The sequence below is a fragment of the Aquila chrysaetos genome, chromosome 12 (genome assembly GCF_900496995.4).
Source record: "Aquila chrysaetos chrysaetos chromosome 12, bAquChr1.4, whole genome shotgun sequence".
Lineage (NCBI taxonomy): Eukaryota > Metazoa > Chordata > Aves > Accipitriformes > Accipitridae > Aquila > Aquila chrysaetos.
In genome coordinates, this window is record NC_044015.1 from 12824589 (window position 1) to 12840525 (window position 15937).

At 39.3% G+C, this 15937-nt stretch overlaps 1 protein-coding gene across 2 annotated transcripts in view; it reads left to right on the forward strand.

The window, feature by feature from the left end:
* HMCN1 (hemicentin 1) overlaps positions 1-15937 on the forward strand; it is a 218050-nt gene that overhangs the window by 109260 nt on the left and 92853 nt on the right. For both annotated transcript variants that reach the window (XM_030031794.2, XM_041128002.1), the window contains exons 23-36: positions 1083-1210; positions 3070-3342; positions 4416-4511; positions 4931-5125; positions 6191-6321; positions 6997-7144; positions 7648-7774; positions 8633-8787; positions 11450-11728; positions 12346-12627; positions 13687-13795; positions 14376-14545; positions 14783-14937; positions 15729-15852. In XM_030031794.2, the coding sequence (XP_029887654.1) occupies positions 1083-1210; positions 3070-3342; positions 4416-4511; positions 4931-5125; positions 6191-6321; positions 6997-7144; positions 7648-7774; positions 8633-8787; positions 11450-11728; positions 12346-12627; positions 13687-13795; positions 14376-14545; positions 14783-14937; positions 15729-15852 (2372 nt within the window). The remainder of the gene's footprint in view (positions 1-1082; positions 1211-3069; positions 3343-4415; positions 4512-4930; positions 5126-6190; positions 6322-6996; positions 7145-7647; positions 7775-8632; positions 8788-11449; positions 11729-12345; positions 12628-13686; positions 13796-14375; positions 14546-14782; positions 14938-15728; positions 15853-15937) is intronic.

Here is a 15937-nt window from a genome sequence, read left to right on the forward strand (position 1 = left end):
CAAAGGTTAAAGAATTAGTCCAAACAAAATTGTTTGAGACCACCCAAAGGTGATGTTAGAAATGTGACCAGTAAACAAAAGATGACTGAAATCAGAAATGAAGGAACTTTTATTGGAAAGCAAATGTAATTAGTGCACAAAATAATGGAAGATAAGTTGCCCCAGCAATCTATCGTTTGGGGTTATTAAAAAAAAAAAAAAAAAAAAAAGGTTTGGAAAGATATAGGCAGCAGAGGAGGAATCATAGTATCAGACAGATTTGGGTGGCCTGGAGGAAATACACTTCACTTTCTTTCCATTCATCTCTCTGGGCCGTTGCAATCCCCAAATTCACCATTTATGCCCATATGATAACATTGTCCTAATTAGACAGTGCCAGAGAAAGGAAGACAGATGATACCACCAATTCCCACCAAGTTTGCCTAAATTTTCTATGTAACCTTGAGTGCTAGACTCGAATTTCTTCTTGTCAGTTCTTAGCTGTCATTTTTTCTTCCCTCCTCATTTATTTTCCCTATCTTTATTACTTTTGACTTCTACATAAGATTTTGGCTTAGCTGGCCAATGTATCCTGTAATGTTACAGGCCTGTGACCAGAAATGTAGCAAAAATTAATGCTATGTAGTTAACTATTTACTGATGAATAATGACAGTTTCTATAAACACCAGAACTGGCAGTTTTGAATCGGAATACTCTTCAGAATCCTCTTTTCCATCTTGAATCAGGAGGTTGAAGGGCTCCATTTCTGTACCTGTTTGTTTTTGTTGGGGTGGTTTTTTGTTTGTTTGTTTTTTCATTTCTAGAAACAAGACAGATTTTAATATGTCCTGTAAGTAGCTAGAACGAAATTTTGTAATTTGGATGTTACTTTTTAGATATTTGCTGTATATTCTGAATGTAGTGGCTCAGTAAAGAGTTAGAAAAAATGAGTAAAAGTCATAGTTCAGTAATATGGCACAGCTCAGTGTGCCTGGTAGAATGGTGGTCTTTTAGGTCATAGCAATAATTAGCAATGTGTAAGTAGAGGTCATTCACCTTTCAATACATGTTTATACAGTGTATCTGCTTCTTATTTTTCCAGACACAGTTTTCTACCCTCAGGGTCAATGAAGATCAGTGAGACACAAGTTTCAGACAGTGGAATGTATATCTGTGTAGCCACAAATATTGCTGGGAATGTGACACAGTTAGTGAAGCTAAGTGTACATGGTAAGTTTTAACTTAAAGGGTAATCATCTGCAAGTTTCTGCATGGAATTTAGCATCACGCAGAGCTTTTCAAACGTTTTCCCTTATGTACATTAAGTTACTATTGACCTATATTATTTCAGGTCATATTATTTTCATGTGCAAGTTGTTATTGATTATGTGGAAAGGAAATATTGTATACACACACATATATGTGTATATATATATATACACATGCACACCCCCCTTCCTTTAACGTTCCTTAGACTCATGAAAGAATTATAGCACAATATGACATTTTACTCTTTTTAAGTCAGCCAAAGGGATTTTAAAAACTGAAACCTTTTGTTCTAATGCACTTAGATGTTCTCTGTGCAAGAGGTTTCTCAGCAGTAAGTTTGCAAATAGTGGCTGAGAATAGCAAAGTTTGATGAGGCTTACAGGTATCAAGTTCCCACCAACTTGATGGGAATTAAATATCCAAACTCTTTTGGTAGCAAATGTCAGTTTGCTTGCACACCTGCTCAGGTGGTAGTGAAACGAGTGTGCAACTCTGTCACCTGTTGATAGGCAGCTGCTCCTGTCTTTGTGCACAGCTATATGCATATACATTCTGCTGTACCCACCTTTGCAAATGAATACCTTAACCCACCTTACCATACTTTCTCTATTCAAACCAGCACCCTGTGCTTGTGCCCACCTGCCTCTCCCCCTCATTAAAGGTGTCTACTCACTCTTGCTCAAGCTAGGGCCCATGTGCCCTTCCCTCTCCTTTTTACCATAGATCATCACATTGTCAGTCCCTTGTCTCGCTCCCACTCTCCCCATCCTGGGGCCCCAACCACAGTCTCTTAACCACTTACACAATGTCATGTATTGTAAGCTCAATGCTCTCTCATTTATTCCTCCTCACCTGTGTCAGACAGAAACACAGGTTGTGGCATATGTACCTCCTGCCAGTGCTAAAGCACATAGGAGAGTGGGTGCAGGAGCAATGGCCTGGCACAGCCCAGACGAGGCTGATCAATAGTAATTGTGGGTGTATAGATAGTTGTCCTGTGGTTCATGTTGCTGTAGAGTTTGGAAGTGTTGTTACCAATGCCCATTGCCAGCGCATGTCTTTGAAGTGGACCACATACCACAAATGTACCAGATTGGAACTCCTACCCCCAGCACCTCTGAAACCTTCAGGTGACACTACTTCAATTATAATGGCTGTAACAGACTACTGTCTGGTTCTGTGTATAGAGAAGTCTGATATCGGTGCACATCTTTGTTTATCTGTAATTGTACGTTAACAGAGAGTCTGGAATAATGGCACTTGTTATTGTGTCAGACATTCTTTATAAGTCTTTTTATTGTCAATGATCCTTAGAAAGAAAAACATTGTGGCAAAAGAGTTATGTTGGATTTATATTATTCTTTGGGACCAGCAAAATCTCTTCCACTCAGATTTTATCTCCTTGTCTGAACTTGTGTTTGGAAGCGTACAAAGATCAGGGAGTAGGGGAAGGAAATTAAAATATCAAAAGGAAAATTAACTTCATCATAAAAGCTTTTGAATTGTTTTGTGTTATCAAGAGCCAGTACCCATAGCTCTTCAAAGGTGCTCGGTATAACAATATTACACTACTCATGGAATTCATGCAGTAGAATTTGAAATGTAGCTGCTCCAAATAAGTTAAGCAGTAGAGTATCGTACATCCTATCCTATGTAGAGAACATGCAGCTCTGCTTCCTTAGTCACCTGAGGGAATTTGGTTTCAGTGAATAAGGAAGGACGTTTTCTAAAATGACAAAAAAACAGAAAAGAATTTCCTTCAAGAATGATCTTGTACATCAATTTCTTCACATTCTATGGACTAAACTTGTCTTCCCTAGTTCCTCCAAAGATACAGCGTGGGCCTCGAGTTTTGAAAGTCCAAGCTGGCCACAGAGTTGACATACCCTGCAGTGCCCAGGGGATCCCTCCCCCAACAATCACTTGGTTCAAAGGCAGAAGTGCTGTGCCGATAGGTGGTGGGCAGTTTATCCACAGCCTGGATGGAGCTCTGGGCATCAGCAACGTCCAGCTTCCTGATGCTGGAATCTACAAGTGTGTCGCTAGTAATGTAGCGGGCAGCGATGCATCAGAGATAACAGTACAAGTTCAAGGTATTTATATTGGGGCCATAATCTTGCCTCCTGCCCTGGCTAGGTATGATTTCATGCCAGTGCGTCTGGTTTATGTTTTGTTGTTGTTGACTGTTACATGATGCAAAATCCAAATCTGTTTTAGATGTTATGTTCTGATGTTAATTAAGGAAAATTAGAATAGGCAAATAGTCTTTGGAGAGTTTGCAGAAATAAGAAAAACAAATTCAAAATATATTACTTTATTTTTAATTAAAAAAATCTTCAAGCTACTTATGATTTGGTTTTGTAGTAGGTAATTAAATTCAGATTCCAGTATGGGAAACCTCTTTTTCAAATATTATCTCTGTGTATTCAGTTGTCTCACATTTTCACAGACTGTCTCTGAACCTCAGAGCCTGGTGTCACAGCTTTAAACAGAGCGGAATTTTTCACGAGCTGAAATTGAGCTCTTCACTCAATCAGTCGGTATGCTATTGAAATGGTGATGGGGCAGCAGTGGTCAATGTACCAATTTAAATATGTAGTATAACTCCTCACTTGATGGACTGACAGACATCAATGTAGCATGACTGACTTAAGCTACGCAGGCATTATTTCTTCTTTGTAATAGTCGGAAGGCAACATTCTGATCCCTTTGGATTAGAGGTGCTGAGAACTGCTTGTTACAAACAACAAAGAACTGCCAGTAACTTTAATTATAAAATTCTTTGTATAGTCTCAGACCACATAAAAGTTTAAAATGAGATGGAAGAACAAAGGATGGTAGTACTACTAATACGTGGTATGAGAAAAAACAGTTTAAATAGTGTTTTTCAGATTTTGCAGAAACACTGTCTCTGCCTTCAAAACAAATACAGTGGGTTTTAGAGAGAACCAGTTTCAGTCAAAGCCTCTTTGTACTGCTTACTTCCTAAATATTTCTGTGGAAATCAAGACTGCTTGTGTAGTATACTTCATCAATGTAAAGAGGTTTATTGGAATCTGACCTTCTGTGAAGGAGAGAGACTTAGAAGTGTTATGTATTGCCAGACTGTATTTTCACACTTGGGAGCAGAGGTCAAGAATTTTTGGGGGGTCTAATTTTCTTTCAGAGTCTCCTACTATTGAGGATCTGGACCCTCCCTACAATAGTCCCTTTCAGGAAAGAGTGGCAAATCAACGCATTGCATTCCCATGCCCAGCAAAAGGTGTGTATCATTGTTGCCACCTTTAGTGACAAAAGTATATTTTCCTGTTGACCATTGAAAATTACTAAGTTTCTGTGTACTCCTTGTCATGATAAAAAATGTACAATCTGCACAGTATTTTCCCTATATACTTTATGTGGAAAAATTCAAACTAACAGTGATTTAAATAACCACCATGTGCAGAAGTTCTGTGAAAAGTCATTGCTAGCCAACAAGGATATTATAATGTTTAGGACTGAGATTTTTAATGTTAAAATCATACTTTAACAGTTGGGGCCGCCTCTAAGTTTGAAAGCTCATAGCCTCCCTGTGCATTGTCCTTGCCAGTAAGACTTCCAGCAAGCAGTGTGAATTGTTTGAACCTTTCTTATTCTGAGCTGAGCGAACAGTTTCTTGAAGTTTCACCTTTTTCTTGTTAGGTATTCCAAAGCCCGTTATCAAATGGCTACGTAATGGAAGAGAGCTGACAGGCAGTGAACCAGGGATTTCAGTTCTGGAGGATGGGACACTGCTGATCATAGCTTCTGTTACACCTTCTGATAATGGAGAGTATATCTGTGTGGCAACCAATGAAGCTGGAAGCACAGAAAGGAAATACAAACTGAAAGTTAATGGTAAATAATAAATGCAACTATCGGGGAACTGTTTTTGAAGAACATCTTTTCTTTTATTGTTGGAAATTGCATGCCCCAAATCTGCCCATGTGCAGTTAAATTATAAAATCTAATCTGAGTACTTGCATTTGTATTATTCTGATTCCCTCTATAATTTTTCTACTGTTTTTGTGTTCTGTGACTTTATGCACAAACCATCTTTGTTTCGCTCAAAGAGCTAGGTGCATCTCATTTCCTCTAGTTATACTTGAAAACTTTAATGCAAGTAACAAATGAAGACTTTTGTGCGGTAGAAATTAAAGATTGGGTGATGGATCTGCATTTCAAATATAAATATGAGAAAAGTTATTTAACAGAATGAACATAGAATAAGAGAATTCTTGCTCCTGATATTCTTTTTCCAGAATCCTAATTGGAAAATAGAAACTCTACAGGTGGCCTTGAGATATGCGTTGATATTTTGCTTCTTACAGAGTACTTTTATTTCAGCCTTGTTCGCTTCCCGTGACAGTTGGTTCTGATGCCTGAGCAGGATTATATTCTTACCTTTATTCTGAAAAAAAGCAGGAATTCCATTTTGTACCAGCAGGGCTCATTAGTGGGATTTGAATTTTCTAATCCACCACATAAAGCCATTCACTTTGGATTCATAGTGGGACAAATAAGAGGCAGATGATCTTGGGGATGACTGGAGCAGTGAGGAGGAAGGATGACTCTCTAGAATCTGCTTCTAGAATATGTTAAGCAAATAACGTGGGATTTTAAAACTAAGATTAAATTTAAGATTAAATTTTAAGATTATTCTCTTAAAATGTTGATGGTGATTGTGTTTGAGTGTATTTCCCTGGGAATCTGTTATTGGGCAAGAGAAGACTGTTTTTTGATAAAGAGAAGAAAGGACACAGGGAGGTATGTCCAGATCCAAAAGGCAAATGGAAGCATTGGGGAGGGAATGAAGAGGGGCTGAGAAATTTAGATTACAGAGGCCCTTGACTTGGGGAGAAGGAGGAAGCAGGAAATCAGTGGAATAGAAGGCTTAATACATGACTTTGAACTTTCTTGTAGTTCCTCCTGAAATTAGAGATCAAGAAAAGGTGACAAATACATCCGTAGTTCTTCATCACGCTGTAAGTCTCTTCTGTGAAGTATCTGGTAATCCCTTCCCAATCCTTTCCTGGTATAAAGAAGATATCCAGGTATGTACGATTAACCTAATTGAAGTAACATAGCCGTCATCAGTCAGTTTTCTGTTGTCTTTTGAGTGCTTGGTATGAGAGCTCACTTAAAAGTAAATACATGTACATGCCTTTATGTATATTTAAACTGTACTGGGAACTCCCACACGGAAAGCCAGCCAAATATGGCTAATCCATTAGTTCAGCTGTTCAATAAGTCAAAAGTAAACTCTTTATTTTCAAGATTCCCCTAAGAATTAGCCTTATCAATCTCCCAGTATTGTAGATGCCAGAGTCCTTGCAGAGGGGACCAATAATGGTATTTTCTTCATTCTATAGATGGAGAAATAAGAACTCTTAGGGGTGATTTGGATTCTTTAGGATTATCCTTGAGTCCTGTGCTTCTACTTGTAGCTGATAAGTGATAGTTTAAGACGAGGAGAGACCCCTTTATGCACCTTTGTGCCTGAACATTACCAATGGACAAAGAATTTCTTTGGTTTTCCCACTCTATTGTATTTTGAGCTATGAGCCATATTGAATAGATTGCAGAAGTTGAGGAGGTTAGTGCTGTAAGTGAAAGGGGAAACAGATTATGCTTAGACTAAAACTACCATTTTCTTATAAAAATCCAGCTGTGATATTTGGCTGATATAACTTGGATCACATAAGGCTAATATCTTGGGTTCTCTTAAGGTTGTGGAAAGCAGTACTCTCCAGATTTTGCACAATGGGAAGATACTGAAACTCCTTAAAGCTGCTACTGATGATGCTGGACAATATTCATGCAAAGCCATAAATGTAGCAGGAAGTTCTGAGAAGCTGTTTAACCTAGATGTACTAGGTTAGTTCTATGTTTTTGGTTTTGTTTTTTTGTTTGTTTGGTTTTTTTAAGATGGTGATCTGAAAAACAGTTGATATTTAAGAAGCCAATAAATTTAAACTTATTATAAATAGATTTTTCTTCTTACTGCCCATTAAATATTGGCTGCCAAAGCACTCATCATGATGGCTTTTGAATACTTAAAATTCGCCATTCTTGTAGTAACACAGACAAAATGCTGCTTTTCATTACTGGATTTTGGTCTTTGATACTTTTTTTTGTATTTTGGGTGTACAGCAGTCTAACATAGGAGTTGTTTTACATACACATACAGTTCACCAGCACAAGTGTGGAAGTGCTTGTCATGGTAGAAATGATGTTGTGATCTAGCAGGAGTCACTTTGCAGTGAAAAGTAAAGTTTTTCAAGGGAATAGTATGATGCACTACTGCATTTCTTCCAGTTTCATAGCATACCTTCTCTGGTTAAATACCAGTTCTTCCTGTAATGTTTGTCTTTTTAAAGTTCCACCAAGTATAATAGGTGCTGATATCCCCGGTGAAATTGCAGTCATCCTCAACCAGGAAGTCAGTCTGGAATGTAGAGCCAAAGGCTTCCCTTTTCCTGACATACACTGGTTCAAAGATGGCAAGTAAGTATATTATAGCTTTTGTGATTTGTGTCTGGGTTATTCCTCCCTTAGAACATAGAAGGTGTACTGTATCACCAAGCTCTGCTTTTAACTAGTGTTAAGTTATTGGCATCCGATATAATTTGTGGTGGTGTGAGGTGGTAAGTTCTTTAATGAAAAGTTAGCATCCTGCTTTTCTTTGTGAACTGTCCCATTGCTGACACTGGCACTTGCAGAGCAGACCTACAGTATTTGAAGTCAGACAATACTTGAACCAAGATAAACGTAACCATTTCTACAAGTTTATTCTATCTGGATTATTTTAAACATACCATTAGTTTAAATACAGTTGTTTTGCTGACATGATTTTTTCATTGGTAGACAGTACCCATGTCAAACATTTTTCTAGCTAATGCCTTGTGCAGTTCTGCATATACATATTAAAGGTTTTAAAACATTTGTAGCCTGCATGTTTCAATTCTTCGTCTCATCTTCCAGGAAAGCTTACCAAGACAAGAATTCTTGGCGGCTTTAAATAGTAGCTGAAAAACAAAATGGGCTGTAAATGTTTTTAAATAGTGTTGGTGTTTAACAATGTAGTTCAGTATAGACATTGGCTAGTACTCACAGATATTCCAATATGACAGTTCCTTACTCTTTGCTATTGATATGTTGACAGTTTCATCTGGTAAATGCAGACATTTTGTTATAAGCAAAGGACTGTCATGACCTAAGTAATTAAAAAAAGGAACTGAGATCAGGATTAGGACCGTGGCTCTGATGTTGGTTTCCCAGACAACCCGAGGAAAGGGCTTTTGTGTAATTAATGTTGAAAGGATGGGGTCAGCGTTCCGTGAAGCAAAATAATCTCTGTTCCAGGCCCTTGTTTTGGGGTGATCCCAATGTTATGCTTCTGGACAAAGGTCAAGTTCTACACATAAAGAGTGCTCGAAGGATTGACAAAGGTCGTTATCAATGCAGCGCCACCAACACTGCTGGCAAGCAAGTTAAGGAGGTCAAGCTGATCATCCATGGTAAGTTTATAGAATGCCTGATCCTAGAAGATCCTTTAATTCTACTCATAAGGTTTCTTTGTTGAATGGAGATACTCAGACAAATATAAATTAAGGCTCTGATCCTGCAAAATTTGTGTGTAAACATAACTTACCACTTTGTGAACAGATGAGTATTCTTTTTGAGTGTTTATATGTATCAAGTTACGTATGGATGTAGTCTTTGCAAGCTTGGCTTTTAAGTGGCATTTTTGTGCTTTTTATTAGTTTCTAATTGGTGAAAGCCAAAAATCTTGAAGGGCCTTCTCAAATTTTGCTATTAGTTAGTTTCAACTGAATTATTTTATTATCACATTGGCTTCATTATTTTGATCTGTCTTAGGGAGGAGAAAATTAATTAGAAGATTTTTATTTTAATACACTTATGGTCTTATTTTCCTTAACCTAGGGCTAGGAGTAAATTCAGCCAGGAATAAGTTAAACTTAGTGCAAAAATATAAAGCAAAGTGAAAAGTAAGAATCAGACCCAAATAATCTTTGAAAAAGAATGTTCCAGATGATCTTCAGGTAGTGTGCTATGTCATCTTGCTTAAATTGGTGTAAATGGAGGTCATTTATAGCAAGTGAGGTCATTTATAGCAATAGAAGAAGCACTAGCATGAGATAACCATGTTAACATTATTATTTTTGTGAAGTATATAGCACACTGAGTATACTTCTTGTGTTTTTACAAGCAGTGGAATCTTAGCAAAGACATGGAGAACAGGCAGTGCCTGTGATTAGTGTAAATAAGTTTAATGTAAATTAGGAGATTATCAACTGGGAGAAAAGGAGGGGAAAGATTCATGGAAGAAGGAAGAAGCAGTGTTCAAAGGAAGACTTCAAAGGACACGAGGAAGAGTTTTTCAATTTGGAAGACAAAGAATGTGTGAAAGCCCAGTCAAACCTGAAAACTGAGACACAGTGCTAGCAGAAATTAGGGCAAAACAAGTGCAGAAGTCTATAGGTGGCATAACACTCTTGTGCGCGGACTACGAAGGGTGGGGATTTGAATCTGTGAGCCCTTAAGCTGATGAGTCCTCATTTACTGTGGATTTGCTTCTGAAGATTGTGTGTCTTGTCTTTGGATAACTGTGAACTTATTATACATTATTTCCCTCATCTGGGATGTTTCTGAAGCATGGAGCAACCACATGCACAGAAATATCCCTGTACACCAGTCATAGTGAAGTCTTTTTCCATCGGGAGCAAAGAAAATGCTGTGAGGACTTGCAGGTGATTGTGGCTGTTGTGAAATTAGAGGAAATAAAAACCCCACACAAATAAAATCCTCGCAGATGAATAGACCTTACTTCAGGTTCTTCAGAAGAGAGGTGAATTTGTCATAGCAGAATGGAATCTCTCTTTTAAACTTCTCATTAATCCTAGTTGAACAAACGGAAGCCCACAGAGTGAGGAACCTAGATGCTAATTCTTGCTAGTTCTTTCTTGGTTTTAGCTGTTTAGCCCTACTTTTGGCTTTGATATTTTCCAAAAAAAGCATGTTAAAACCATTCCACATCTCTGTGGATGAAAGCATTTGCTGATAGAGAAATGTATTCTCCTTTGAACTGGGTGTGTTTCAGCATATTTTATAGGTCTGTGTATTTTTGCACACAAATTATTTAATTAGGAAAATATTTCAGCATGGTTTGACAATGTGCAAGACCCATCTCATAGGTGTAGATCCATTCACTGGCACTGTGCTTTACGTTTCTGCAGTGGCATTTTAAATAAACACTATGGAAGTCAGTGGAAGTCTAGGATATACTGAGCATGTTTGGCAGCAGAGGAGTTAATGTGTCTGCCAGATGTGTCTGGTACTTTCAGCAGTCATAAATTTAGTTGTTGCCAATTGCACTGTGTTTTTATTACTTCTACAGAGATTTACAAACTCTTTATATTGGCTGATTTACACGAGAGCTTGTTTGCTAGAAAAATCCGAGTACTGCTGCGTAGTGAGCAAGGGAAATGACTACAGGCCAAAAGTTTCAAAAATAGGAGCATAAAGCTAGACTGTTAAGCTCATATTTAGTCTCAAAGTAAGTGACTTCACCTTCAGAAGTTTTGTGTACTGGGCAGTTCCCACTCCAGTCGTAGAGGCTCTTGGATGTACGTGGTATTTTAAATAGCAGGTCGCTGTTCCTTGTTGGGAGGATGCACCTCCCGAGGTATACAGGGCTTGCTCTTTCTTTACCCCTCAGAGACAGGGAAGAGGCAGAGCCATGCCCAAATGCATTGCAGGATGCGTGGAGGCCCAGCTGTCCCATGGCAGGGGGGTTGGACTAGATGATCTTTAAGGTCCCTTCCAACCCAAACCATTCTGGGAGTCTATGTTGGAGCCTAGAAGGTAAAAATGTTTCCACGTACCTCTAGTGAGGCTGTGGCACTTGTTTCTTAAATATATGGTGGCCCTTTATGTTGTGTTCTTGTCATGCTTTCAACTCTTTGTGTGCCCCAGAGAATTGTACAGGCAATGTATAACTCTGCTGGGAAAAAAACAAAGAACGAACACCAGGAAGGATTGGAAGTCTGATTAAGCTAAAATCTTTTATTCTAACAGTATTCTAATGTTTAATCCATTTAAATCTGCACAGACTTGTATACTAAGGTTTTAATGTTGTTGTTTTGTCTTTTGAAATAGTCCCTCCTAGTATTAAAGGAGGAAATATTACCACAGAGGTATCAGCGCTTCTTAACAATCTTATAAATTTGGAATGCGAAACCAAGGGAATCCCTGTTCCTACCATTACATGGTACAAAGATGGACGCCCGATTATTTCCAGCCCCCAAGCTCTGTATGTGGATAGAGGGCAATTCCTGCAGATACCTCAGGCCCAGGTATCAGATTCTGCAAAGTATACTTGCCATGTGACCAATGCTGCTGGAGCTGCTGAGAAAATATATGATGTGGATGTCTATGGTAAGTGAGAGTTTATTGAACTTGGTTATTTGCCGTGTTACAGGAAGTGCATCCTGAAAGCTTTTCTGCCTTTGTAACGTCAGCAGGCTTTGCAGGCCTGTCAAAGGTGCACAGCAGTCAATGGCTGCATTTAGAGACAGGCCTGTGTTAGCAGGGCCATGTAGAGGGAACTTTGCACCCTGTGCTTTATGTGAGTCTCAAAAAGCTCTTGACTTCATAGGCCTTGATACCATGCTTTAGTGAAGTATGCAAACTATTTCTTCTCCATGTATCCTTTCTCTTTCTCACATGTGCATGCTGAACAGCACTTACCTGACATAGCTGCTCTGGGTGGGATCTTTAGCATACTGTTTTAAGACCTTCATATTTAGTTCTTCCATCCCAAAGCCCTGCAGATCCTCTATTTTATACAACTGGTCAATGTTGAACTACATCATTTGACTTCTCTGTTTCTCCTTTGTCTTGGCTTGCCCCAGCAGCAAATTCTCACATGAAATTGTGTGTGACATAATGGCATAGAGAGCCAAAGTGGGTGGGGAGGAACTAACCCATTTGCTTTTAATACATTTTCTGGCTACAGAATTAATTGCTTGCAATACATTTTTTCCTTTCTACAGTTCCTCCGGTAATTGAGGGTGATGCTGACACAGCCCAGAACAGGCAGGTGGTTGCTGGCAGTTCACTGACATTGGAGTGTAAAGCTGCTGGCAACCCTCTGCCTCTCCTTACCTGGTTAAAAGATGGTGTGCCTGTGAAAGCAAGCGACAACCTCCGCATTGTATCTGGTGGGAAGAAGCTGGAGATTCTGAATGCCGTTGAGGCTGACCGGGGCCAGTATTTGTGTGTGGCCACAAGCATAGCTGGAGAACAAGAAATCAAATATGAAGTTGAAATCTTAGGTGTGTGAGCAACAAAACTACTGATTTATCAGATTTCCATAAACCTAATAAAGTATGTTTTTATTTTTGTTGGTATTGTTATATGAAAGATCAGTTAGTCAAGCTACATATCTAGTCCTGAGCACTGTACTGCACACAGGGTTACAGGATGGTTTGAAGACTCTTACTTTCAGGTTAGTTCTTTAAGAGTTTTTGTGCATGTGGTAGGTAAATACTATTCTCAGTAACCTTTAAAATTCTTCTAACTTGCCTTCATAGAAGAAAATCATGGATATGAAAGATATCCATTAAAAATATCACTGAACAGTTGCCTCTGGGGAGAGAACATCTTTCTCTGAATTTGAGTTGTGTTGTGCAAATTTTGAACCTTTTCTTGTAAAAGATTTTTTCCTTCTTTTTCCATTCAATCTTTTACTACAGTCTGCATCTCAGCAGTCCCTTCTGAATGTCTCTAGGTAATGAATTGTACAGATGTTAATCACATTCTCCCAACATGGAAGGGTTTATTTAAGAACTGTAAAGGCTTGGTTTTTAGGCTTTGAACTGCTCTCTTGAAGAACATTGCATACTATTGCATGCAGATGTAGAGCATCCATTCTGCTGCTCAAGGTATATCTCACAGGTCTTGCTAGTCAGTGAAGGAGCTGGGAGGAGCTGTATGGCAGTGCTTCCTCCCCAGCCCACCCACTCCTGGGAGAGAATGAGACAGGGTGAAGAGGACCTGGAAGAGGGTCTTTTGCACTTCTGTTTTCTCCTGCTGACAGAGGGTGCTAAAAGTCATGTCCCTCCCCCCTGCCCCCCATTCACAGGATCGTTCTGACAGAATCTGGAAAAAACAAACAAACAAACAAGAAACAATGGAGAAGAATGAGAACATCATTAGGTAAATGTTTCTCTTCAAAAAGGAATAGTGGTTCATAATGAACTACAAATCAGTGTGTGTGCCAAAGTGAGGTAGATGTCAGAATTATTTTGTTTTTAACATTACTATTTGAGATAGACTTTTATGATATTTCTGATGCTTAAATGTTTCTGTTGATGGATTTTTTTCTCTTACAGTCCCACCATTTGTGGAAGGTGGGGATGAGCTCTTGGACTACATTGTGATTCTCCATAGTCCTTTGGAGCTGGATTGTTTGGCAGCAGGGACACCCTCACCAACTATCATGTAAGGGGATTGGTATGACAGTAGAAAAAAAAAAAAAATCTGCTGATTGATTAGGTGAGCTTGGAGGTGGTCTTTATGAACTGCCCATGCTATTTAGAGATGGTTAATGTGTGGAGGAGAAACTCTTGGCTCCAGTGAAGACAGTGTCAGGCACACACATGGCAGGATCAGGATTTTATTTTAAAGTAGTTTGGTATGTTGTACCCATATGCATGTCCTGGAAACTAGGATAGATAACAAGAGCTGACAAAACTCTCGTTCCCTTGCTAATGCAACCATGCACTTTTCATCTGCCACCAGTGATTGCTTTTGCTTTGGAGATTTCTGTCTGCCTCAGTTGGTGACATCTGCTTTCACTACTGCTTCCCAGCTGTCAACCTTTCTGACTTCTTTAATGCCTGTTCCCCTATACTCCATTCTCCTGATAAACCATTTTGGTCCATGGCACTAAGAAAAGCAGAATACTACCTGACATCTCCAAACCTTCCTGAAAATTCTGTTTAGTAGAATTATGTGTGTTTTAGGAGTGTTGTTGATCTTACTTACATAGAGATCTGAGTTTGTACTTTCTTTTCGGTAGGTGGTTGAAAGACGGTCAACCAGTTGAAGAGAGAGGTGGACATAAGATCTTACTAAATGGACAAAAACTTCTCATCTCTCGAGCTCAAGTGTCAGACACTGGCCGGTATAAATGTGTGGCTGCAAATAAGGCAGGAGAACATGAAAGAGAATTTGATGTTACTGTGCATGGTAGGTTACTCAAGGGGTGTGGCGGGGGAAGAAGCAGACTGCCTTTATTTTAAATTGCTGGCAAGAAGGTGCTCAAGTTTTCTGTAAATGTTTATTTGTATTAGTGAATTGAAAAATTGGAGATGAGAGTAGGTGAAATAGAAGTAGAGCTGCTCTTACCTGTGGGATACTGCTTCTATATATTTAAATGTGTATGTTCAAATCATACTTCATTTTTGTTTCTGGTGCTTCTTCCAGTTCCTCCAACCATCAAATCAGCTGGGACTTCTGAGAGAGTTGTTGTGATATACAAACCTGTGACACTGCAGTGCATAGCCAATGGCATTCCCAGCCCTTCCATAACTTGGTTAAAAGATGGTCAACCAGTAAACACAGCCAGAGGAAATACAAGAGTAAGCGCTACTTTTTTATGGGATCCAAACCATGAAAGATAGTTACAATAAATCATACATGTTAGTGCTTCTTTTCCTTTTGCTTCCCTCATGCTGTGATATAAAGATGCTAAAGATCCATCCTGGAGAGCGATGGGCTTTTTACCTGAATAGGACAGTATCTCAGATTGAATAGCACTGTTTAGTAGACTGAATCCTATTAGACACCTCCATATCAGAAGAGTCCATGACTGTAAATTCAGCATCCGGCTCCTTTCAGTTGTACTTTAACCTTCAAGGTATGGTTGTCTGCTGGTTATGAGGTGGCTCTACCCACTTGTCACTGTGAAGCAGGATGACATGAGTTTTTCTATAAGCACTGCTATTGCAGCACCTACCTATACATTCCTTTCTCACTGAGATTCTGAGTTTCAATGAACAGCCTTTCCCAGTGCTTGCATGCTCCAGGGAATTGAACGCTTGTAATGGCTTTGATTTACTTTAGGCTGGAGCAGTTTTGACATCTTGCCAGTGGCAGGTCTCTCTGCCTGCAGCCTCCTCTTCACTTTGCTTGCCTGTCCCTCTGCCATCTAGGTCTCCTTACAGCTAGCTGTACAGCTAATAATCCTGATGTCCCAGGAACACTGAAGTCTCTGAACTACCAAGACCCCTTTTGCATGAATATTAGCCCCAGGTTAGAAGAAAGATGAAACTGGCTGTATTTGGTGTAAGCATCTGCTTTGCCATTACGCTTAGCGGCTCTGCCTGGGATTGTTGTGTAAAGTGGTTCCCTGCTCTCTGTTTTGGTACAGCTGGAGTCTTCAGGCCGTATTCTGCAAGTTGTCAAGGCCCTGCTGGAAGATGCTGGCCGATACACTTGTGTGGCAACAAATGCTGCAGGAGAAGCCCAACAGCACATTCGGCTTCATGTGCATGGTAACGTTTCTGCTTCTAGTTAGAAGCTAAACATGACTGTTTTAAGGCAGCTTTTTCACATCTGTATTCCCTTCTCTTTTAAGCT